Genomic DNA, 25,684 nt, shown 5'->3' on the forward strand with positions numbered 1-25,684 from the left:
GAGATGTAGGGTAAAGGACGCAGTTTCAGGTAGAAAGTAGTGATTCCAAGGAAGATTCATCATGTTTTATTTATATCATAGTTTGTAAAATTAGTAACAGTGTGTTGTATACTCAGAAAATTGCTGAGGACAAGTGTTTGATTTTTGGGTTTTTTGTTTTGTTTTGTTTTTCTTCCAAATTTGTGTGTGTTCAAGTACATGGGCTCAGAAGACAACTTCCTGAAGTTGATTTTCTTCTAGTTTTTCATGGGTTCCAAGGATTGCGTTCAGGTTACCTGGTTTGTGTGGCAAGCACATTTATCTGCTGAGCCATCTTGCCATCCCCAAGAATGTATTTAAGTGTCTTTATCGAAGAATGTTATGTGAAGTGATATACATGCCTCGATTTAGCCACTTTGTAGCATATATGCATATCAATGTCATGCTGTACACTATATATCCAAGCTTGTTAATACATCTAAAATAATGTTAAGAGGATGAAGAAGTATGTGACCATTAAAAAATTTTAAAAAATTATTCTTTTAACAGATTGCCAGAAATTTTCCATGGAATTCAAGAAAAGGAATCTATTTAAAAAGAAAGTAGGCTTTTCTTGAGCCTTGTGCTAAAGTGATTATTTTTCTATTGGTTTAATGTTCATACACGTTATGTGTATGCATAAGCCAAAGGTTAATTTTAGGGGCTTTTATCATTCTCCACCACCTTCTTAACATTTTTTTAACCTTTATTTTTGTTTTATATGTGTGGGTGTTTTGCCTGTATGTGTGTCTGTGCAGCACTTGTGTGCTGCCCAGCCCATAGAGGCCAGAAAAGGCAGTCATATTGCCTGAGATTAAGTTACAGCCACCACATGGGTGCTGGGAGTTGAACCCTGGTCCTTGCAAGAGCAGCCGATGTTCTTGACCACTCAGCCTTCTTTCCCCAGCCCTCTACTTGTTTTAAATTTAGGTAGGGTCTCTCACTGAACCTAGGGCTTATTCATTTAGCTAGACTGACTGCCCAGAAAGTCTCAGAGATCCTCTTCTCAGCCCCAGTTTATAGATGTCGTGACTGCTGGAGATGCACACTGAGGTCTTCATTCGTGCACAGCGAGCACCTTGCCAACCGAGCTGTCTCCCCAGTGGTCTCCTCTCCCTTACAAAGAGAACAAGAATATCTTACCTGTTTTAAAAAGTAGCATGAGCCTCTTAAGGCTGTTCTACGCCCCCAAAGGCTAGTTACATGGTTGGCTAAGTAAATGGTTAGGTGGCATGCACCAGGAAAGGGAGAAAGGATGAGAAACAGTAGAGAGAATCAGAATGATGATGGGCGGGCTGGCTTGGACGTGAGGGCTTTGAGTTCACTGCAGCAGAAGTACCTTTAGATCTTGCCTTAAGATATACCTGAAGACTTACATTCAGGGATAATATTGGCACCCCACAGATAACTGGAGTCAGGAGGGTTTTATTATTTTTTTATTTTTTATATTATGATGATGATGATGATCAGGAGGATTTTAAATGACAGCAGAAGAGGGCCAAGTTTATTCCATAGGGAAGGTCAGGGAGCTAGCAGATAATGTAGATATAGGAAAGAAGGAACAGCACCACAGATTACAAGGATACCAAAAAAGAAATTCAGTCTGAAGGAAGACTAGGAAACAAAGACAGAATTAACAGAGTCTGACTGAGGATGGGAAGGGAAGAAGAAAATGGGTAAGAAAACAAAAACCGAGGGGGGGAGCTACAAAACAAAGTGGGTAAGGGTGTGAAGGGTGCTAAGCAAAGCTGATTATAAGTTTGTTCAGATGGAGACTAGCATATTTACAGGGTTAGAGAAGGAACAGACAGTGGTTTGTGCTGACAGGAAAGGGCATGCAGCAGAGGCCCCATAAAGAGACTGTAATCTAAGAATGAAGGAAAGATGTGGAAGCACAGATAGGTTGGTGAGTGGATTCTACATCTGTAGATTAAAACCGCTGCATACTGAGCCAGGCATGGTGGCACACACCTTTAATCCCAGAATTTAGGAGGCAGAGCGGATCTTTTTGAGTTTGAGTTTGAAGCCAGCCTGATCTACAAAGTGAATTCCAGGAAAGCCAAGGCTGTTATGCAGAGAAATCCTGTCTAGAAAAACAAAAGAAACAGCTGCAAACTGAAAATACTGAAAGTAAGGAGAGAGAGTAGTTGAGGTTCAGAAAATGATGCCCTCAAGTATTTTGACATGCTAAGAACTCTGGACTAAAAGACATTAAAGGGGCCTTACAGCCAACATCTCTAACCTTCTGTCATCCTCTCATGCCCCTTCATATAAGAACATGAAGGCCAGGCAGTGGTGGCACATGCCTTTAATCCCAGAACTTGGGAGGCAGAGGCGGGTGGATCTCTGTGAGTTCGAGGCCAGCCTGGTCTACAAAGTTAGTCTAGGACAGTCAAGACTACACAGAATAACCCTGTCTCGAAAAACCACAAAAATAAACAAAACAAAAAACTCTGTCTGTCTGTCTGTCTGTCTGTCTGTCTGTCACTGTCTGTCCGAGAAATAGGAACTTGTTTTCCTCAAGGTGGGAACTGAACCCTTGTCATAGTTTACTTCGGTTGATAAACTGGAGAGGGACTCTCAATTAAGAGGTTGCTTCTATCAGACGAGCTTGTATACCTGTCATTTTCTTAATTGCTAAGGGAAGAAGGAGGGCTCAGCCCAGTTGTAAGCACCATCCCTGGCAGAGGAGCATGGGCTGTGGAGAAAGGTTAGCTGAGCAAGCCAGGGGACGTGTAGGCAGTGATCCTCGATGCTCTCTGTGTGAGTTCTTGCCTTGCTTTCCCTTGATGGACTGTAACTTGTGAGCTGAAAAAAACCTTTCCTCCCTGGGTTTGTTGTGGTCAGTATTTTCTCACAGCAACAAAAAGCAAATTAGGATAAACTCCTTTCTCCAAAGCAGGCTGTAATGCTTATAATTACTTTAACTTTTCCCACCATTCTGTATAAGGGCTGGCCATTAGTAAATTTGCATTAAATTAAGTAAATGTGTTATTCTTTTTTTTTTTTTTTTTGCTGACCTTTCATTAGCCCCCATTTCCTGAATTCCAGGTCCAGGATAGCTCCACTCAGCGTATCTCAAGGTTAATCTCAGGGAGTATCCGTGGTGTGTCCAAGGGCAAAGCCCGGCAAGACCGCTTTCCCCTGTGACAAAGCTTACAGTCCTTCCCACAAGAGACCATACCTTCCTACCACTTCAGAGTAAAGTAGCAACTCTAGCCGTTCATTTCTAATTTCTAGTGAATAGGTTGCTGGGGATTGAGATGCCTTAGGTTCTTCTATTAGTTACTTTTCTCACTGCTGGGGCAGCTTGAGACACAAGGGTTTATTTGGGTTCCTCGTTTCATCATGGTAGGAAAGGCCTGATGGCAGTGCTTGAAACCCTGCTCTCGTTGCGTCTACAGTCAGGAAGCAGAGACAAGCAGACTAAAGTCTACTTTTTCCATTTTATTCAGTCTTGAACCCTAACCCATGAAAGCACCACCTACATGTAAGGAGGGTCCTCCTGTGTCAACCCAGTTTAGAAACACCCTCTCCCAGAGGTTTTTGTCTCCCAGGTGGCTCTAAATCTAGTGACCTTGACAAAGAAAATTAACGGTCACAGTGCTTTTCTGCACCTTCTCCACGTCTCCTCCCTCCCCTCTCCCTGTCCCCTTTCTTCTGTTTCCTGTCCTGCCCTTGTCTCTCTCTCCTTCCCCTCCCCCACCAGCTCTCCCCTTCTCTCTCCTCTCTCCCCCATTCCCCTTCCTCCCCTTACCCACTCTGTCCTCTGCTCCCCTCTCTTCTTTCTGATCCTGAAACCTGTCTAGGGCCACATTTGTGCTAGGCAAGTACTCACTGCCACTGAACCATATCTCCAGCCCCTTTCTTTGGCATCTTAGGCAATTTTTTAGATATAGTATTCAAATACTTGAAAGAGTTTGAATATATCTCTTAGGAGGGATGTTCAACTATAATGATAAAGTAGATAGTTTGGTTTGGTTTTCCGAGGCAGGGTTTCTCTGTGTAGCCTTGCCTGTCCTGGACTCCCTTTGTAGACCAGGCTGGCCTCGAACTCAGATCTGCCTGCCTCTGCCGCCCAAGTGCTGGGATTGCAGGTGTGCGCCACTGTGCCCAGCTAAGTACATGGTTCTTGAACATGGAAACTGAGGACCCACAGCTTTCTGACCTAAAGTCAGATTTATCTGAGAAAAAAGAATTGCTCTATCTACTCAAGTGTGATGGAGAGAAAAAGGGTTGGCTGTGCCATAAAGCACAAGAGAAAGACGTTTGTCCTGGGTAGAAAGCATTGCTTATAAAACAGGACAGCCTTAACTTCACGGGGCTGTTTCATTTAGTGTAAAGGACTGTAGAGCGAGGCTGAAATGGGAGCTGAAAGTAGAGTAACACAACTGCTTCCCAGCTCCTCATGAATCCTTAGCAAGAATGTGAAGGCTTCTTCATTTGTAGTGTCTCAGACAGACTCCATACTCCTCATCTCACCTGAGTCCTGTTAGTCTCTCTAGTAACCCTGTGCTCTGATCTGTAACAGTTGTTAATCAAAACAGAACTACTTATGAAATCTTCTTGTCGAGCACTGTTGTAGGGGCTCCACTTTCTTTCCCATAATGCTTGCTGCTTCCCCCATTCCTCTTCTGTCCGCTTACGGCCTCGTTTATCCTGATGCAGTCTCCTGTGTTGCTGGCTCTTCGTGCTCAGTTGGTTTAAGTTTCAGCTATTAAATAGTGTGGATGTATTTACGTAGTCCTATTGCTTGTGTTTACTTTAGGTTGCTTTAGATTATGTCTATGGTTATAAGATATCAGATATGATCAAAATATTTCATGTTTTAACATTAATTAAAAGTGATTATTCTTTATACTTCAAAAGGGTTTCATTTTAAACAAAAGCCAAAGGAAAAAGGAAATAGGACTTGCCACTTTGCACACACATTGTTTATCTTTATTTCCTACAAGGAAAAAAAAATGCTCACTTTGGCCCTTCTAAACTTATTTATAGAAATGGTATTGTGTTGCTGTTTCAGGAGGAGAAAAACTTTGGATTTGAAGCAGTAGTTGAGCAGTTGAAGCATAAAACAAATGCCTTAGGACGCACATCACTGTTTGCTTACTTCCTTGAGCTTTTCTATGTCACTTTATAAATAAGTAGAAACCCTTTAGCTCAGAGAGCAGAGGGACAGGAGGATGGCTTTCTCCTAACCATGTTTTATGTGTGCCAACATAGAAGTGCTTTGTGGTAGGCCATCTGGGTGCAGAGGATTTCCTCAGAATGTCAAGTATGCCGTGAGATTCTGAGCTGGGGTTTGCTTGGAGTGTCTGGGAAGGCGGCAGGAAACAGCAGACGTGTTAAGAGCGGAAGACAGCTTGCCGGTCCGCTCCAGTGTGTGGTTCCTGTGCACAGATGAGAGCGGTCTGTAAGAGGCTGGAGGTGGGGACAGATCGAGATCCATTCTTCTCCCCACTCTTCAGTATACGTGACAATAATGGCTTAAGTGTTTATCTAAATAAGGACTCTGAGGACTCAGAACAGATGTGTGCAGAGGGCAAAGTGGGTTTTACACTACTCGATTTTCTTCTCCTATGAAATATGGTTAGGTTCATAATAAATTATTCTTAAGAAGAAAGGGCTAAAGCACTAGCTTTTAATGGACACTAATTTAATATTTCCTCCTCAATAATCAGATTGTGTAATTCATCCTTCATTCAAGTCCTACCAAAAACCCTCATAGAAACAATTATCTGTACATCTGTTTTAAATTTTGTATTAAATTAATGAATATACAGTTCTTTTTTGAAACTAGGCAACATCCTTGGATACAGCAGTAAAATGATTTTTTTTTTCATTTTCTTAAACACAGTTTCTTTTAAAACATTTTTTAATTTCATGTGCATTCATGTTTTGCCTGCATGTATGCCGACGTGAAGATGCTGGATCCCATGGAACTCGAGTTACAGGCAGTTGTGATCTGCCGTGTGGGTGTTGGGGATTGAACGCGGGACCAGTGGAAGAAGAGCAGATGCTCTTAACCTCTGAGCCATTCCTCCAGCCCAAACACAGTTTCTTGTGATATATGCTAGATGACTTTTTAGTGACAGTAGCTTATAAGGGAAAAAAAAGCTTACTTTTTAAAAGTAGAAAACAAACATATCTTAGCCAGTGTTCTGTTGCTGGGAAGAGGCACCACGACCACGGCATCGCTCATGAAAGAAAGCGCTTAATGAGGGTCTGGCTTACAGTTTCAGAGGCCTAGTTCATGTTAGGCATGGTAGGGAGTAAGGTGCTGGAAAAGTAACTGATCCTCCCAACAAGACCACACCTCCTAATCTTTTCAAATAGTGTCACTCTCTGGTGACTAAGCATTCAAATATATGAGCCTATGGGGGAACCACCACAAAGTATTTCTTTTATTATTTTATTTCCTAAGTCAGAAAGGAGTCTTGCTTTCATATGGCTAAATATTTAGCAATATTTCACATTGCTAAACAGGTCGTTTACATTTAAATACTCTTTATTACAAATCTAAAGCACCTGAATTTTTAAAAATTAAATATATTGTTTAGTTAAGAAGAATTTTACTTTGGAAGTAGAATATTAAGATAGTAGAAGATGTTAATTCCTGCATGAGCATGCATATCTCCATATGTGCATTTGTGTTTTTACATATGCATCGTTTTAAAGTTATTTCCTAGAATTAATCTTAGCTATTGCAGAATATGTCGTGGCACTGACGTCTCGATAAGGAGTTAAGTCGCTTCCACTCAGGCAGCCATATTTAGTGGCAACCAGTTCCTGTTAATAGTCAAACAATAAGAGTAAGTTACTTAGCTGAGGGCTGATGAAATGGCTCAGCAAGTAGAAAAAAAAGAGCTACCTAATTCACTAATGTGACGAATTAGTTGTAGGTTTTATTGTGTCTTTAAGAAGTAATATTTGAAGAGCTTTGAGTACTTTGTAATGATTCTGTTCCTCTCATTACTGGTAATAATACTTTTGACTACCATATTTACACTCAGTGACTAAAATGTCTGTAAGTTAACTGAACTTGAACTGAAAACTTAGATATGATATTAAATAGGCTTATATTATAGCATAATTTTACTTTGCTCTCTTATTTAAAAAATTAAGAGGTCCCTACAAGCATCACTGCCAGCAGACCAAGGAGTCTTTCAAGGCAAGAAGGAAATCTCGCTCAGCACAACTCAGTTAGCTGATGCTGGTTCAAACTTCTAGAGTCTGACACCAGGCAGCATATTTTAGACATATTTAAGTATAGTACAATTTTGGAAAAAAGTTTGTTGACAAACAATTATCTCAATCCCATGTACACAATACATCAAGACTATATCAAAACCTTCTGAAAAATACATGCGGCTTCTACCATGAAGATGAGTTCTGTAGCTTGAGGGCACAGGATTGGTGTGGTTTCTGCCTGGTCAGCAGGCTATAAAGTGACATATCCCCCACCCCACCTGCCCACCCAAGGATGGGTTTTATTGGCTAAGAGACAATGCTTAAGATGAAAGTCTGTGGAAGAAAGTCTGGGATAAACAGACTGATCTGGGGGATTGAGGTGTGGCCTGGCTGTTAGCATCCTCCACTCCCAGCCTTGTGGGTAAAGACTGCCCAAGTGCTTAGCATTCCTGGTCTCTCTAGTCCTTATCAGTGAGCAGGAAGACCTCATGCCCTCTACAAAACAATGTGTGTGCGTGCCTTTAAGTTTTAGCCTCAGCACCAGAGGCAGAGGTTGGCAGATCTCTCTGAGTTCCAGGCCAGCCTGGTCTACAGAGTTCAGGACAGTCAAGGCTACATAGAGAAACCAAACAAAATCAAACAAAAAATTTTTTGCTTACAATTTTGTCTTGGGGGGGAGGATAGAAAAGTCTAAAATTAAAGAAAATTTCTCTGAGGTCCTATTTCCCAGAGACTTGCTTGATCTTAGCATTTCCATGTGTGTGTGTACTTACCAACTGAAACATGGTACAATTATGACATTGACGCTGTACTGCAGTTCTTCCTCTGTAGTCTGTTCCTTCCTATTACACACATTTGTGATTATAAACGCACTGTCCTTTTTAAGATCTGTGTGACATGCCAGAGTATAGTGACTTATTTGATTAGCTGCTACTGACTGTCATTTGGGTTAGTATCATTCTCCAACTGTAAACAACATGTGTTGTAATGGCTTCTCACTCTGGACATTCCTGATGCTCCTGTGGAATCTGTTGTTACTGTTCTGTCTGATGAGAACTTCAAGGTGGCCCAGATCTCTGAGTTTGAAGTCAACCTGCCAATTTACATCAGGAACCTTTTATAGATGGGCTTTAAAAAAAATAGATTGGCATGTAATAGAGTTTAGGGTTATATTCTTATCAACTGTGGTTTTTAACACCTTGCAGTTTTCTTGTTTGCATGCTGTAAAGCCTCACAAGTCTTTGGGAATACAGCTTCATGTTTATCTGTTTTGGAATTTAATTTTCAAAAATGGTTCCATTGCTTTCCACCAAAAAGTGAGTAAATCAGTGTGATCTAGTCATCTCACCTTAACTTCTGTAGAGAAGTCACTCCCACCCTGCATAAATATGCACAAAATAGTAACTTCTATAGAAAAGAAAAATGTTCCCCTACCCTGGACACACCTGCGTAAACAGCATTCTGTATGGTTGCAGCTTTCCTTTCATCCCGTTTTTCTGTTCAGCGTTGGTAATGCTTCCTTTTCCGTGAGAGATTCAGGCTTTTGTCAGTTTTCTCTGTAGTGCTTTTAAGAACTGACTGTAGCAGGGTATGGTGGCTCACCCCTTGATCCCAGTCCCCGAGGCAAAGGCAGCAGGATCTCTACGAGTTCAAGGCCAGCCTGTCTCCAGAGTGAGTCTAGGACAGCCAGGGCTGCACAGAGAAACCCTGTGTGAGTCTGGGGACGCTGCCGCCTTAAAAAACAAAACAGAGCCGGGCGTGGTGGCGCACGCCTTTAATCCCAGCACTCGGGAGACAGAGGCAGGTGGATCACTATGAGTTCGAGGCCAGCCTGGTCTACAAAGTGAGTTCAGGATAGCCAAGGCTACACAGAGAAACCCTGTCTCAAAAAAAACAAAACAAAACAAAAAACCTGATTTGTAGCAATTGTTTATCTGCGATGCTGATCATTTACTAGTGATTGCCCTGTCTATAATGAGTGTCTACTGTGTGTATGCGTTCTGAATTCTGTGTAGTTAAGCTGGTGTGAGTAGTTGTTCCTTTCTTTTTCTTGTTTATGAAGTAGTTCCTGCTTTGGGTATATAAACATTTTATGTTACTGACATTTTTAGATTTTGCCTTGGTATTTTAATCTGCTTTATTTATATATTTTTGCATATGATTGCAGGGTTTCAATATACCCATTTTAAATGACTTTGTAAAGTTGAACTTAACAGCTTGGAAAGTCTACTCTTCAGATCCACCCCTCCCCCTCCCCCCAAGCCCCAAGACCTTTAATCTTTACCAACCGAGACACCAGGAACTCAAAATATTAGTTCCGATGCTATGTTTACTCTTTTCCCTTTGTGTTAAATAGTGTCTATTGATAAGTTCGCTATCTTTTCTTTATAGTCCTCATTCTTTTGAACTGCTGGGATACTAAGAGTTGTTTTCCTTTCTTAATTTTTCATTTAAAAATTGTCTCTGCTGTGATTTCCATTGTTCCATTTTATTTTCAAGAATGCTTTTCCTTTGTGGAGCATAATAGTTCCCCAGGCTTTGCTCTAGGGAAATCCACGCGCACCTAAAAAGGTAGTTTCACGAAAGTTCAGGGACCTCCTCCCCCACCCCACATGGCCACAGATTATCAGGTCTCATCGGGATCTGTCACAGGTCTAGGGGAGGGGAATAGGGTGTAAAAGGGGTGGGGGGTGCTGGGGAGTGGGTAAAAAAATAAAAGAAACAGCAATATAAAGCTGCTTAGCTAGGGGGTGGCTCTGTAGCACAAGGATGAGGACCTGAGTTCGGATCCCAGGTATCTGCATGAAAGCCAGGTATGGGGTATGTGTATAGCCCAGTGCTGGAGGCATGGGCTGGGGGATGCCAGGCCAGTCAGTGAGCTCCAGGTTCAGTTGAGAAACAAGAATTACCGTGCAGAGTGACAGAGGAAAGTACTTAATGTCAGCCTCTGGCCTGTTCATATGCAGGCAGGGATGAGCCTACCACACATACAGAAAAACCACACATGTCTCTCTGTGTGTGTTTGGGGGAGGGGTTGGTGTTTCGAGACAGGGTTTCTCTGTATAGCCTCCATGACTTGCTTTGTAGACCATGTTGACCTTGAACTTACAGATCCACCTGCCTGTGCCTCTCTAAGTCCTGGGATTAAAGGTGTGCCTTATTCTTTATTTAGTGTTTTAATTGGGAACTCTGTGTAATGCCGCTGACTTCTCTTACAGGCTTTTTTACCATAATATTTCTAACTATATAATACATTTGCCAAGGGTAAGGACCACCACAACCAGCTGTGTGTATGTAAATTATACAGATGCATGTATAAATAAAAATTTACAGTGCCTATGATCCTGTAAACACTTCTGTGACTAGCCCTAATGAAACTCAGTTACACACACACCAAGGAAAGGAGGGAGGGAGGGAAGCAGCAGGGGCTGGAGAGGGTAAGAGGGTAGTGGGTGCAAATGTGGTCAAAGTACATTCGGTGCCTGTATGAAAAGGTCACAATAATACGGTCACAATAATATGTTAGGGAAAAAACGTTAAGAAGACATAAAAATTATGAGATGACAGGAGTTATTCTTACCAATCCTTGGTTAAACCACCCCAGATTGTGACATACCTGCTGTTTCGTGTAATAGCTCTGACAAGGCTCTCAGTTTTTACCCTTTGTACTTTGTTGTTATGCTTTCTTCAGAAAGGAAGTTTCATAGAACTAAAATAAATGTAATTAATATAGAACTAGAACTTGAAGTCCAAGATAAAGACAAGCCCAGCATTTCCCCCAGTACTGCTGTGTCTTCAAGATTGTCACTGAAATCCCACTCAAGGCAGAGGGTCACCTGCCCCTGCGAGGCCAGGTGGCCCATGTGGTCTCAGAGTGAATGTTGAGTGCTACATAGGTTTGGTTTGAAAATGCTGAAGAGGTCATGGTAGTGTGTAACTCAGTCTTGGAATTAACTGTTTAAGAAAATCCATGTATATTGTTTCAGCTTGTGGAAAATGGCACACCCTGCCCTAGTGGCTGATGGCTTACTTAGTTTAAGTTGTAAACTTAAGTTTAAGTTTAAGTTGTCTGATCCAAGTAGTAGGTCAAATGTGTCTATTAAGTCAGTGTTTCTCCCAGCATTTTTCTACTTATATTGGAATTTACTAGTAGCATTTGATCTTTCTATTCTAACTGACCCAGCAAATTAGTGGGCTCTAAAGTTAAGTAGCTTTGGAAGCATTTAATAATGTTATAGTTAAAACTTATCTAAAATAATCTTCGTTGTTGTATACCTAATATGTTAGATAGCAGCTTTATAGAAGAAACAGCATCTTTTATTTTTCCTTATTGGTTTTGATTTATTTTTATTACTGTTATTGCTACTGCTTTGTTTATTTTAATTTTATATTTATTTATTTATTTGTGGCAGAAGTATACAATGTGCTACAGTATGTGTGGAGGTCAGAGGGAATTTGTGGAAGTTGGTTCTCTTCTATTATGTGGGTCCCGGTGATAAGTCCCAGGCTGGCTTGAAGTTGAGCCAATCCTCCTGCCTCTAGAGTGCAGAGATGACAGCATGTGCCACCACACCCAGCCATTACTCTTAAAAAGAAATTGGACTATTAGGAGGGAGGAAGAACAGCAAAGTCTTTAGTTAAGTCCATGTTTTTAACTGGTGGCGGAAGAGTGCTACCTATGGTAAAAATAAGGGAATGAGGCCTTCCGGTCAGTGATGGGGGCTGGGTTTGAGGGTTTGCTGTCTTGTTTTCCTAGAGATAGAGGACGGATCATAATAACAAATGGATAATAAAAGGCGGGACTTGGATAGTTTGCTCTTAAAAACTATTCTTGTGTCTACAAAATTATGTGTGTAGGGAACATTTAGTTAGAAAACTAAGGCGTTATCACCAGAAGGGGAAAAGCCATTACAAACAAGGCATAATTATTGTTGGTTTGTTTTCCTTTTTTTTTTTTTTTAAATTAAAGTTGGTGTAGTTTTCTTACCAGAAGGAAATTCTTTCTTGAGCAGTCAGGTTTTAAAATAGTTAATATTTTCTTTTTTAGATGATAGTATTTCTGCTGCAAGTACCTCTGATGTTCAAGACCGCCTCTCAGCTCTTGAGTCCCGAGTTCAGCAACAAGAAGATGAAATCACTGTGCTAAAGGCAGCTTTGGCTGATGTTTTGAGGCGTCTTGCAATCTCTGAAGATCATGTAGCCTCAGTGAAAAAGTCTGTGCCAAGTAAAGGTAACTATGTGGGTTGCAAAGAAGAGTTTGTATTTTCTGGCTTTTTCTTCTGAAAATTGAAGTTGGAAATAAAAAACAATTTGTTTGCTTGGATTACTTATGACTATAACAGGTTCCTTTATCTATCCTCCCAAATTTTAAAAGTTCGTTCATCCTTCCTTCCTGCCTGCCTGTCTTTCCTTATTCATTCATTTATTCATTTGTTTGTTTGGTTGGTTGGTTTTTGAGACAAGGTTTCTCTGTGTAGTCTTGGCTGTCCTGGACTCACTCAGTAGACCAGGCTGGCCTCAAACTCAGAGAGATCCACCTACCTCTGCCTCCCAAGTGCTGGGATTAAAGGCGTGCGCCACCACGTCCAGCCCATTCTTTATTATTTTAATTGGAAACTCTGTAATACCACCGGCTTCACTTACAGGCTCTTCCATCATAATATTTCTAACTAGATAATTAATTTGCCGAGGGTAAGAACTGAACCTTTTTGAGCTTACTCTCTTAAATAAAGCTAGGTATTCAATGTATTTATTACAGAAACATGATTAAAATCATTGTAATTTAACTAGCTTCACCCTAAGCCTTCTGTGGTCAGTAGTTAAATTATTGTCAACTTCGGCATAGTGTTCATTTTAACATCAGTTACTGTTTTCAAAGTTGAGAAAAACAGTCCTTAGGAAGCTGTTGCTCCCATTTAAAATAGATGTATCCTTTTTTGTTGTTGTTGTTCCTCAGCCACCAAGAATTTCTAGTTATTTCACATTAATCAAGTAGTGTTTGGAAAAAGGCAGGTTTGTACTGCTTTAGCCAGATAACTAAGTCAGGAAGTCTAGAGCAAGATATAGATCCAAGTGCCACATTACTCCAGATGTTCACAACACAGCTGGGAGTCCAAAATGGTGAATCCAGTATGTGGCATCTGTGTGTGGTGTATAAATCTATGTGATGCTGAATGAATGGACATATGTAGGTAGTTGGGATGCAGGTGTGGTATTCTTGCTGCTGGTAGCTGTTGAGATTTGGGACTCTAACTCATAGATGAAAGTTGGTGTAATAGAAAGGGATATAAAACAAGAGAGCCCAACATAGCATCAGTGATGTAAGTTGTCAGCTATAATAGAGAAGGCAACTAAAAATAGATTGAGAAGTAACCCTTGGAGTTTGATGTCTGCGAAAATACTAGAAAACTCTATAAAAGCAATTTTAGCGGAACAGTAGTATTGAAAATCTAGTATTTTGAGAAATATAATTGAGGAAAATTGTAGAATTAAGAACAGTGACTTTGCCAGGCAGTGGTGGCGCACATCTTTAATCCCAGCACTTGGGAGGCAGAGACAGGTGGATCGCTGTGAGTTTGAGGCCAGCCTGGTCTATAAAAAGAGTCCAGGACAGCCAAGGCTACACAGAAAGACCCTGTCTCAAAACAAACAAACAAACAAATAGCGACTTTAACAAAAGTTGCTCAAAAGGAAAAGATGCTAGTAACTATAAAAGCATGCCAAATTGAAGGCCAGTTTTAATGTTATTCATTTATTTATGGTGCTAAGGATGTAACTGAAGGCCTCATGCATCCTAACAAATATTATACTGCTAAGCTATATGTAAACCCAGCCATATTGTATACTTCTTATGTTTTAAGATGGTGTATAGACTAGGCGCGGTGGCACACACCTATAGTCCCAGCACTCAGGAGGCAGAGGCAAGGGGATCTCTGTGAGTTCTAGGCCAGCCTGGTCTACAGAGCTAGTTCCAGGACAGCCAAGGAGAAACCCTGTCTTAAAAAATCTAAAAGAGGGCCTGAAGTGTTGGACTGGTAGGAACCTCTTTGCATAATGTTTTTACTTTTTAAATTTTTCTTTCATTTTATATCTTTTGAGAATCAACTTTGAAGACTGCTGCAGTTGAGACAGCAACAAATTATTTGCTTAAGAATTGATTGGGGGTAGGTTCGAGATAGATAGGGTTTCTCTGTGTAACAGAGCCCTGACTCTCTTTGTAGACCAGACTGGCCTTGAACTCACAGAGATCGCCTGTCTCTGCCTCCTGAATGCATGCCCAGCATTCAAAATCCTCATTTAAAAATCAATTCTTAGCCACAGGAGTGGTGGCACACGCCTGTAATCCCAGGCACATTTCTGAGTTAGGTTAGTCACTTATTTCTCATTAGGGGAGATTTTGTCTAATTACATTTTCCCACACTGGTAATCAGACACCATGAGAAGTTCTGTTAGTGAAAACTCTAAGCAGGTTTCTATTTCTCTTGGGATTTGTATATAGTATATCATCACAGCAACTAAAATCAGGTGTCGGGTTTTAATTAGTAGAATTAATACATAATAATGATATGAAAATCTGAATAAATGCTTTAAGCAAAATGTTCTCAAATTGAAATTTTTTATAAAACAGCTGTTAAAATACTATTAAACTTTAATTAAAAGGTAAAATTATTTCTTTTACTGTGGACAACTCTTATCTACTATGTCAAGTTTTTAGTTTCTTTTAAAACTAAGTACAGTCAGTACTGCGTCTGTAGGTTTTCATATCTGTAGATTCAGCCAGCCAGCATTCAGAAATATTCAGGGAGGAAATATGTTAAACATATTTCCTGCACATATGTTAAACATATATGGATTTTTGTGTTACATTCCCTTGAACAATAGAGTATAGTCTGAACTTACGTGGCATCTACATTGTGTGAGGTATTTTAAGTAGTATTGCAGCTAATGCAGAAGGGGCCTTGAGTACATGAAGATTGTGGTTTCAGATAGAAGCAGAACGCCATTGGATAAGGAGTGTTTCTGTAGTCACCTTCCCATAAGCTATTGATGAGACAGCGACCAGCTTCTGCTGCATTATTTTCTTCTTAAGACACTTTTTCCTTAGAGATCAGAGTAAACCTCTGGATGAGTAGAGTAAGAGCCTTTTTTATGACACTGGTTAAGAGGGCCGCCGTAACTGCTGCTGAGGATAGCTGTCACGTCGTGTGGGTAGATGGTAGTGATATGGTGAGCATAACTTGGCTTCAAGTACTGCTAACAGTAAGTAGCAATGATGTATGTATAGCTAAGTGACTTAATCCAAATTCTATCATTTAAATGCCAAAATCAGAAGCCGCCCTAACTAGTTACTGAAGTTTATTTAGTTCTTTTCTCTTAGTTTATCTTATTCCATGTACTAAAACACTTAGCCCACATTTTTCTTGTGTATTTTATTCTAGACACTTAACCAAGGTAGGAAGTTTACCCAATAGAGAGTGTGTCTGTTTGTAAGGTGGCCAGTTATTAAGTTCTCATGTACCTTCTCCAGCAAAGGTTCCTTCCTTTCGACCACGTCTATTCATAGCACATGTACTAGTTACAGCTGAGTCCTTGCCAAGAGAAGGTCACCTGTGCTTTGGAGCGTGAAGGAAAGCCCAGAGAACACTAGGGCAGTTTTAGCTGCCAGGAAGACAAATCACACCACAGTCAGGACCTGGGAAACCTGGTAGGACCTCGTGGGGAGGGCAGGACCAGTGACCATTGTTTGACAGTACAGCCTGTTGGCATTATACAAAGATAAGCTATTAGCACAGAGTACTTTAGAAGTAAAAACCACATTTATCTAAAGGTAGCAGTTAGTGTTTTCAAACCAAGGAAACTTGACAAACCAAAGATATAAAACACTGTAGTCACCACTTGAGAAATGGAAGAACCCAGAAAAAATATTGAAATGTAATAGGAGCTCAGGCCTTGCTATGTAGAATTTAGGATGTTGTAAAGCCATAGACAGTCATTTAGTTCCTATCCCTTAGAACGTGGGGGATGGCAAGGGTTGTCATAGGTCGTTAATAGGTAAGTCGCATTAGTCAAGGTGGTAAGATGTGAATCTCCTTATGGGAGCATTAAACGAAAGTCAGTGATAATTGTGTCAGAAAATGAGGGGATTTCTTCTATCCAGACAGCACCTCTGAGACTTCAGTGTCTAGAAATATGTTGGTGGCTATTGTCTTAGACCAAGCAGCAGGGGCTGTTCCTGTATAAGAGTCCAAAAATAGTGGCTAGGAGTTAAAGGAACGGATGGTATGTCCTACTGTGAGACAAGGAAAAGGGAAACATTCCAAAATAATTGCAAATAGAGACGATAAAGTTTGATAGGGGTGTTTTGCTGGAAGAGGCTGTGGAGTCATTGAGCACATGACAGTGAGCCTCAGCTACATAAGAGTTTGAGCATCAGAGTTTTTCCGCTTCGGGCCATTTTTACCTTTTCCCCTGACCAACATTTTGCCCATCACAGCCTTGCAAATAGTAAATGCTAGTGATCAGAACATTTTTAAGTTGCTAAAGTATTTCACCATAGTAATTTTAAAATGTTGTCTAGACAGGAAGTCACCGGTGTAGCATACTAGTGCTAGATGTTACAGCAGAAGTTACTATAATTTGAGGGGGGTTCTCTTACGTAAGTACCTTCCCAAGAAGCTTCAAAAACTGAGTGCAGCTGCTCTGCCCTTTCTTCTGGCTTGTCCATCTGTGTTAGGGTCTGGGGCACTGACACTCCTTAGGTAGTTAAGGTACATGTCAGTCCCCGGGCACTACAAAAATGCTGTTAAATCACCAGGTTTGAAATACTCCTGAATGCTGAATATTATAGTCCACACATGTACAACTTTAATTGTATGTTTTTGTAAAGAAAGACTAACATGAGGTTGTCTTAGTTAAACAGTTCATTTTGCTTGAGTCCGTAGCTGTGCTCTATTCTCAGTTGTTAAATAAACCTGGCTCGTAGTAAATGGGCCTATTTAGTCTGTGCCTTTGACTCTTCTGACCACAACTGCCTACCTGCCTACCCACGAGGCATTTATTCCATACCACTTACTGTAGTTACTTCATACAGTTAAACTTTGTTTATGTAGAATAGCCCTCTAAAATTTGACATGTATGATATTAGGAATTTAAAGTCTATGGTTGTGTCATGAGCTAAGTGTGTGGTCCTAGCATCCCAGTATAGCTTTCCTGTTGGTCTACATACATGATATTAAATCTCAAGACAGTAGTGCCAGTCGATGAATGCTCAGAGTGGAGCTATCCACTCACTCTTTCTAAACACTAATAGACTCAGTTTTTAAAACTGTGCTCTTAAAGGAATATTTTGAAACTTGTTACAGTTTTTTTTTTTCTTCTTAACTATTTTAGGCCAGCCAAGCCTTCGAGAAGCTATTTCCATGTCCTGTATAACCAATGGAAGTGGTATAAATAGAAAACAGAATCACACCAGCTCTGTATCAATAGCAAGAAAAGAAACTCTTTCTTCTGCTGCTAAAAGGTACCTGATTGTCATGGGTTGGGGGCTCTGACAGCGCACAACTGTGCATGGTAAATTCGACTCATATAAAGAATTACAAGTAGAAGCCTATGGGAGTCAGTGTACATGAGGCACCTAGCCTGGGTATACTGTGCTTATTTAAATTAGTCACACTTACCAATTTTTATTCAAGAAGCTTTTCGCTCTTAAGAGAGAGAGCCATTTTATTTTCTGGAAATTTGTTGTTACTGTTGTTTGTTTTTTAGCAAGAATTTACTGATATATTTAATGAAAGTATATAAATTTTTCTTAACAAGTAACATATTTGATATATAACATTTTAAAGGCCAAATAGAGTATTCTAGTAGTGGTGTGCATCTGTCTGCATGTTGAGGGCTAGTAGGGGCAGAAGGATGCTGGAGTTACTATGTTATAGATGTTCCAGTATATTATAGACTTGAATTCCATGTGCTCATCAATTAATTCAATATAATTCACCATCCCAATGATAGTGCTTAAATGATGTTTGCCAACTTCTTTTTTAAAAATGCTAGCACGTGGAGTTTGGAAAGGTTATAGGAAATCTGCTACATAGAACAGGTTCTGTTGTTTGATAATGTATAAAGGGAAAACGGTTTAAAAAGTAGTTGATGTATGCTGATGTAAACTAATGCCAGTGAGTGAGTGGTTCATAGTGTGGAATGCAGAGGTGTAACCACAGCTGATTTAAACAATGGTGAAATAACAAGATCTTCAGTTCTTTAAAAATCCCTTCCAGAGTCTAATGTCATTACAGAATCTAGATTTATTTCCCCTTTCAAAGAATGCTAAAATTATCTCTGCTTCATTTTTCAGGAGAGAACATTATAATAAAGCATTCATAGTAGAAATTTATAATATGGTTTTTTCAAAATTGTTGAATTATGTTTTGTCTTCAGGTGAGTACATCCGCAGTACTCACTAGAAGAGGATTTTGGAACCTCTTGTAATTGGAGTTCCTGGTGATTGTGAGTTGCCATGTGGGTGCTGAGAACCAAACCCAGGTCATGTGTAAGAGCAGCAAGGGCTCTTAAGTGCTTGTCTCTCTAGCCCTTATTATATAATTTTTAATAAGCATCCTCCTTTTGGTGGTGGGTGGGTTGAGACATGGTTTCTCTGTGTAGCCTTGGCCGTCCTGCCTCACTTTGTAGACCAGGCTGACCTCAAACTCACAGAAATCTGTCTGCCTCCACCTCCCTGAGTGCTGGATTAAAGCTGCATATTACCGCATGCAGCTAATATCCACACATCCATATTTTATTCAGTAACAGTTAGTTTTAGCTGGCTTTCTTTCTTTTTTCTTTGTTTCTTTTCTTTTCTTTTTTTGGGGGGGGCAGTGGGGGGTTGCTTGTTTGTTTTTTGTTTTTGTTTTTCAACACAGGGTTTCTCTGTGTAGCCCTGGCTGTCCTGGAACTCTCTCTGTAGATAGACCAGGCTGGCTTTGAACTCACAGAGATCCTCCTGCCTCTGCCTCCCGAGTGCTGGGACTAAAGGCATGTGCCACCACCACCTGGATTCAGCTGGTTTTCTTAAATAGCTGCTGTATTGTCACATTGTACTGCTCAGCACAATAGTAACAATGACCTAGGGCCATCTGGTTTCGTTCTATTATTTTGCAAGGCCACTGGATTAGCTTCTAAGTAACCCAAAAGGAAAATCTGTTTTAAGCATAAAGGATAGTTTGAAGACCAATACAAAAGAAATAACATCTACTTCAGACCCACCCTCCTTCCTTCCTTCCTTCCTTCCTTCCTTCCTTCCTTCCTCTTTTTTTCTTTTTTCTTTTGGTTTGGTATATATGCATGCATGTATACATGTATGTACTTCTCTATCTGCATATGTGGATAGATGGTTGGTATTTATCATTCCTTACCTTAGCTTTTGAGGCAGGGCTTCTTACTGAACCTGTAGTTGCAGTTTTGCCTAGATTGGATGGCCACCAAGACACTGGGACCCGTCCATCCCTGCCCCCACCTCCAGTGCTGTGTTACAGATGAATACTGCTGTGCATGGCTTTTACATGGGAGCTAGAGCTCCAAACTCAACATCCTTACACTGAACACAGCAGCCACTTTACCCACTCACCGTCTCCAGGCCCAGATTTTTAATTTTAAGATTTAATCTAATACTTTGCTGGTGAGAATTTGTTTCTTAGCACACACTCCTTTAAAAAGTGAACATAGAGTCAGTAATCAGTGGCAGGTACAAAGATACCAGAAATGAATCAGATTTAGAAATGTCAGAGTCAGAATGATCTTACTACATTTTTGACTGTTACAGTGTGATAGTGGAGTTATATATGTGTGTGTGTGTATTGTATATGTATATTGTGACAGATATTACAAAATTTAAATGTGTTTTGCTTAAGAACTATAGAGTATTTACAGTTTTTGGCCTTTTCAGTATTGGAACAAAAGTCTTGAGTCCATCCTCTATTACTGCTCAGTGTTACTGATGCAGTTGAGACTGTATGCTGGGGCTTGTTGTTGTTGGTTTGGTTTGGTTTGGTTTGGTTGAGACAGGGTTTTAATGTATAACAGTCCTGGCTGTCCTGGAACTCCCTTTGTAGACCAGGCTGCACCACCACATATGTTAGTATGTAGTCATTTGTCAGAACAGTCCTTCCTCTTTTCAAAGAATGCATCTCTGATCAAATTTGTTGACTGTCTTATAGAAAATGTACGTATAGGTAACTTCATAATTCTTAGTTTTAAAGTTAGAATAAGAAATGTAAAACAGACAAAGCAATAGAGTGACTTTAAAAATTGTTTCACCTTCATTTAGTAGCATTTTTTAAAAAGAACTTACTTTAAAAAAAAAAAAGATTTATTTATTTATTTATTGTGTATGCAGTGCTCTGCCTGTGTGTATATGTACAGCCAGATCAGATCACATTATAGATGGCTGTGAGCCACCATGTGGTTGCTGGGAATTGAACTCAAGACCTTTGGAAGAGCAGGCAGTGCTCTTAACCTCTGAGCCATCTCTCCAGCCCCACGAGTATACTTTTAAAAATATTTTCACCTATGTGTATACATATGTGTGTGTGTGAGAGAGTATGTATATTTGTGTTCAAGTTTGTTGAATCCCACTAGAGTTGTAGTGGTGTTTTTAACCACCTGATATGGATGCTAAAAATTGAACTCTGGTCCTCTGGAAGAACAACAGGCACTCTTAACAGCTGAGCCATCTCTCCAGCCCCTCACAGCCTTTATAGTAACTTTTCTTATAGTCATTCCAAAGCATTAAACTTGGTTTTTACAAAACTGCAGTTTTCTTTTTATGTATGGTTTAGGTTTTTTTTATACTTACCTTTTATAATTAAAGTAACAACTTAGCGTTAACAGATATGAAATAACCATACATTTTCAGGAAGATTAAAACTCTTGATGGGGACTTGGGGTGTAGCTCATCAAGAGAGTGCTTAGCTAGCATATATGAGATCCTGAATTGATGTTCAATACCACAGTCCACCCTCCTCTTCTCCCCACAGAGAGAAACCTCAGTTGACAGAGCAGAGGAGCTCGGGACTAGTCTGGGTTAAATATGAGCACTTAATGTGTCATCTGTTACTCTGTTTCAACAAGTAATGCAAAGTTCCCTTAATGCTCTAATTTGGATAAGTTGAACTCAGTCAAGAGAGCTTCTCTATCCCTTCAAAATCTGCCAAAATTACAGAATTCATTAGAGGTCACTTCTGTCCAAAAAGGCAATCTTCATAGGATGTATTAATGCCTTAGATTTTGAAAAATTAACTCTTTATTAAGTATTTTTTTTGTTATTGTTGTTTTTTGAGACAGGATTTCTCTGGTGGCCTTGGCTGTCCTGGAACTCTCTCTCTCTCTCTCTCTCTCTCTGTAGACCAGGCTGTCCTCGAACTCACAGAGATCCACCTGCCTCTACCTCCTGAATGTTGGTCTTAAAGGTGTGTGCTACCACTGCCTGGCAAAAGTTTTTTTTTAATTATTTATTCTATTTTATATGCATTTGTTGTTTTGCCTTCATGTATGTCTGTGTGAGGGTGTCAGATCTTGAAGTTACAGACAGTTGTGACCTGCCATGTGGGTGCTGGGATTTGAACCTGGGTCCTCTGAAAGAGCAATCAGTGCTCTTAACCGCTGAGCCATCTGTCCAGCCCTAAAGATTTTTTTAATTGAATAAAAATAATATAAATTGTATTAGTTACATGATTTAGGATATTGGATTATAATCATTTTATTATTTTGATTTTAAAGTTTGTTTAAATATGTGTTGTTCCATGTTATACTTTATTTTACAGTGGTACAGAAAAAAAGAAAGAAAAGCCACAAGGACAGAGAGAAAAAAAAGAGGAGTCTCATTCTAATGATCAGAGCCCACAAATCCGAGCGTCACCTTCTCCCCAGCCCTCCTCACAGCCTCTCCAAATAAACAGGCAAACTCCAGAGAGCAAGAGTTCTGCTCCTACCAAAAGGTTTTAACCGTCCCCAAGTACAGAGCTAGGGAACGGTTGTAAAGATACCTAAATTCTGTGAATGGAAAGACTTGGCTATCCATGGATTTCAAGAGAAAACTTCTTCATTGCTATAATCTGTGTTTTAAAACATCTGGGAAGAAAGATTTAAAGCCATAATTTTTCAGTTACAGTTGTTAAAGAAAATAAGTTACAAACAATTTGGTAAAGAGGTATAAACAACCCAGACAACATTTTTTATAATAAAATTTAAAGTTTTTATGTGGTTATACATAAATTTACAGCCATGGATAGAAATTGTCATATTAGTTATCCTCACCTCATTTTGGCATCATTACAACCTCAACTTGCAAGGCCCCTTTAAATAAATGGTTCTTGTGGCTGCATCTCAATTTCAGCTTTCGGTCTTGGGAGGATATGTTCTTGCTTCAATATGGAAATAAATTCATTTCACCTGGTCTTTTCTGTGCTAAAGGCTTATTTGAGAGCTTTTCTCTGTTTCCATAATAATAATTAATGCTTTAAAGTGATGAGATGGGGAGAATGGAGAAACATTCTAACAGAGAAATGTGTGTGAGCCTAAATTGGGGGTGTAGACCTGCATGCTGGGGCTCACTGCTATGGCTACTTTGTAACAAATGCTGATACTAGTTTAATTAAATTGGCCTATATAGAAACACAGACGCCAGCTTTAGCATTCCTTAGGTATTTTATTATCATAGTTCTGCAGAGGAATTTGAGAAAACTATTAAATCATCTCAGAACTGGTTAGAATTTCAGCAAAGTAAATAACATTCACTCCTAAAAGATTGCAATATATTTCTCCTTAGCTACCTTAGTGTTTTGATTCAAGTCTGTAACAAGTTTGAAAAACCAAAGTGTCCTTCACTTGACTAATGCATGTTTACCATTTACAGAATGCTTTGTCTCTGCGCCTCGTGCAAATTAAATTCTTGTGCTGTCTACCGGTTTGTGGCTCTTCTGCCTGGTCTCCTGTGGAGGTTTTTAATGTAGCTTATTAATGTTTCGCAACTTCTTATTGCGTGCAGGGAAGGCTCGCGGTCTCTTTAAGGTTCTGATTGACTTGGTGTCTTCTTTGTCCCAGAGTCTCCTTTTCAGCTTGAGGTCTCCTGGAAATGTGCTTGCCCTTCTGAATTGCTCTTTGGATGCTCTATTGCAGAAGTATTGCAGGCTGGATGAGTTTCAGGGTGGTTAGCAATGCAGCCAGAAAATCATTTATAAACCATAACAGTTCAGTTTAAATGCAGGGAGTCCTTACCTATAATGCCAATAACTTTCTATTTTATCAAATATTGCTTATTTCTGACCCTGGATAAAAGACTCTAAAACTGTAACAAGGGTTTCAGTTTTAGTGTCACAGTTTATTTAGAAATGTGTACCATGTATAACTTAACTGCATGAACATAATGACAGACAGAATGAAAGGTACAGTCTTATATTTTTGGTGGCTTATAATTTATATTTTATACCTACAAATTATGAGCAGTATTACATACAGATTAAAGCATTTTCTTCCATTAATAGCAGATGGTGGAGATTTCTTTTTTCAGATAATGTTTGTTCTAGTGGGTCTTTTGAACAACAGTGTATCACAGACTTCCCCGTTGCCTTGCTTCCCTCCTCCACTCATCCAGCCAGATCCTCTCAACTAACCCTTCTCACCCGGATCCGCTGTAAGGGTGTTAACCGTGCCTTTCATTTTCTATTGAAACTGTTGATTACATGTCGCTGCTTCTCAGATCGGTCCTTTAAGAAATTAATGTGCTTTTTCCAGCATAAAACGTCCTCCAACAGCTGAAAAGTCGCATAACTCCTGGGAAAATTCAGATGATATTCGTAATAAATTATTAAAAACCGTTTCAACATCAAAAATAATATCAAAAGTTATAAAAAATACAGACAAGTAAGTTAAGTTTATACTTTGTCATGTACAAAAAGTAATAATTGTGTTTCTGTTCTGTTGTGTGTAATGAATGACAGGCCTGATTTGAATTTTTAGTCTATTTCAGTTGATTATTTTTTCTTGTCAGTGTATATTTTAAGTCCTTATTGAAAAGCTTTGTCTTCCTATTAATTTTTTCCAGTATCTCAATATTCTAAGATTTAAGTATTCTGGTCTTTTTTTTTTTTATGCTTTCACTGTTTGGAAGACATTTGTTGTTTATAAAATAGTATATATTATTAGTTGAGACCATTGAGAAGCTGAAAAAAATACTTCCTGAATTTTACTTGTAGAGATTTATCTAGGGTATAGGCTAGGCATCAAAAATTTAAAATTCTTTCAGGTGATTCTAATGCTGAGCCATATAAAATAAGCGTATTCTTTGCTTTCTTTTTTTAGGCATAAAGATGTCATCATCAATCAAGGTAAATTAATTTTAAAAAATACTTGTATCTTAAAACTATTGCTGATTCATAAGAATATGACTTAATTTTATTCAATATAATTTATTATGAATTATTAGTTCATAGTAATCAAAGAGACATATTTACTATAGTTATTTAAGAAAATGTTCGGTTTTTATTTGTAAGATATGTCATTTTTGTCTCAACCAGCAAAAATGTCAACCCGTGAAAAAAACAGCCAAGGTAAGGATAAACCCTGCAGTGGGTCGCCTTCTGAGTCACTCCTTCTCAGGTCTTTTATTTGGCTTTTCATCAGCATTACTCTGACTTTTCTCTTAACTAAAGAAATACCATGCTAATTTGAACTAGTGAGTGTAACTGCTTTAAAAAAACAAACAAACAAAACTATCTTCTGTGAGATCTGAAGAATTAAGGTGAACAATAAAAATAAATATAGCAACATGAGGTCAAAAATATATTTCCTCTAAAAAATTATACTTAGAAAAGCCATTTAAAAGATTGATAAATTTTAACTCAGTTTTCTGTCTTGCCAGCTTGATTGCAAATAATCACTTATTTCTTGTTGCCAAGACTCATATAGTGAGTCTAGCAAAGCATTTCCTCTTAAAATTTCCCCTTTTATTAATTGTTATTTCTGACTACTTGCTGTTGGCTTGTTCTGACCAAAACAGGATAACTCTATATGTATATTTAATTGTAAAATAAGTAAGCTTTATATATCAGTTTTACATTCTCCTCAGAATGCTTGCAAAGTTAATTGAAGCATGCTGTTATAGACGAAGCGTTGCCTTTTCTGCGCATGCTTCTGCAGCTCACTTATTGTGTCATAACTGTCTTTGTTTTCTGGACTATTAATTGGCTAAAATGTGCTTACATTTTTGTTATCAATTTAACTTAATTTCTGTGGGTTTTTACTTTCTTTCATTCTAGTAAGAAAAATATATTTATTGGTTATATTCTCAGGTCATAAATTTTTACACAAAAATTATAAATAAATAAGATTGTAATGTGATGATTATCTTCTTTAAGTAGAAGTGAGATTTTTGTAGTACAGTAGTGTAGATTACATACTCAAGAGAAATACTAAATTTATTTAC

At 39.1% G+C, this 25,684-nt stretch overlaps 1 protein-coding gene across 6 annotated transcripts in view; it reads left to right on the forward strand.

Annotated features, from left to right (window-relative positions):
* Positions 1 to 25,684, forward strand: part of EML4 (EMAP like 4) — a 113,433-nt gene that overhangs the window by 47,470 nt on the left and 40,279 nt on the right. Inside the window, exons 2-7 of one of the 6 annotated variants that reach the window (XM_084793279.1) lie at positions 12,257 to 12,439; positions 17,599 to 17,728; positions 22,026 to 22,199; positions 23,995 to 24,123; positions 24,562 to 24,587; positions 24,777 to 24,809. In XM_084793279.1, coding sequence (XP_084649405.1) covers positions 12,257 to 12,439; positions 17,599 to 17,728; positions 22,026 to 22,199; positions 23,995 to 24,123; positions 24,562 to 24,587; positions 24,777 to 24,809 — 675 coding nt within the window. The remainder of the gene's footprint in view (positions 1 to 12,256; positions 12,440 to 17,598; positions 17,729 to 22,025; positions 22,200 to 23,994; positions 24,124 to 24,561; positions 24,588 to 24,776; positions 24,810 to 25,684) is intronic. The other 5 variants (XM_084793280.1, XM_084793281.1, XM_084793282.1 and 2 more) reach the window with 5 other exon arrangements.

This window comes from Acomys minous (genome assembly GCF_964271855.1).
Source record: "Acomys minous genome assembly, chromosome: 8".
Classification (NCBI taxonomy): domain Eukaryota; kingdom Metazoa; phylum Chordata; class Mammalia; order Rodentia; family Muridae; genus Acomys; species Acomys minous.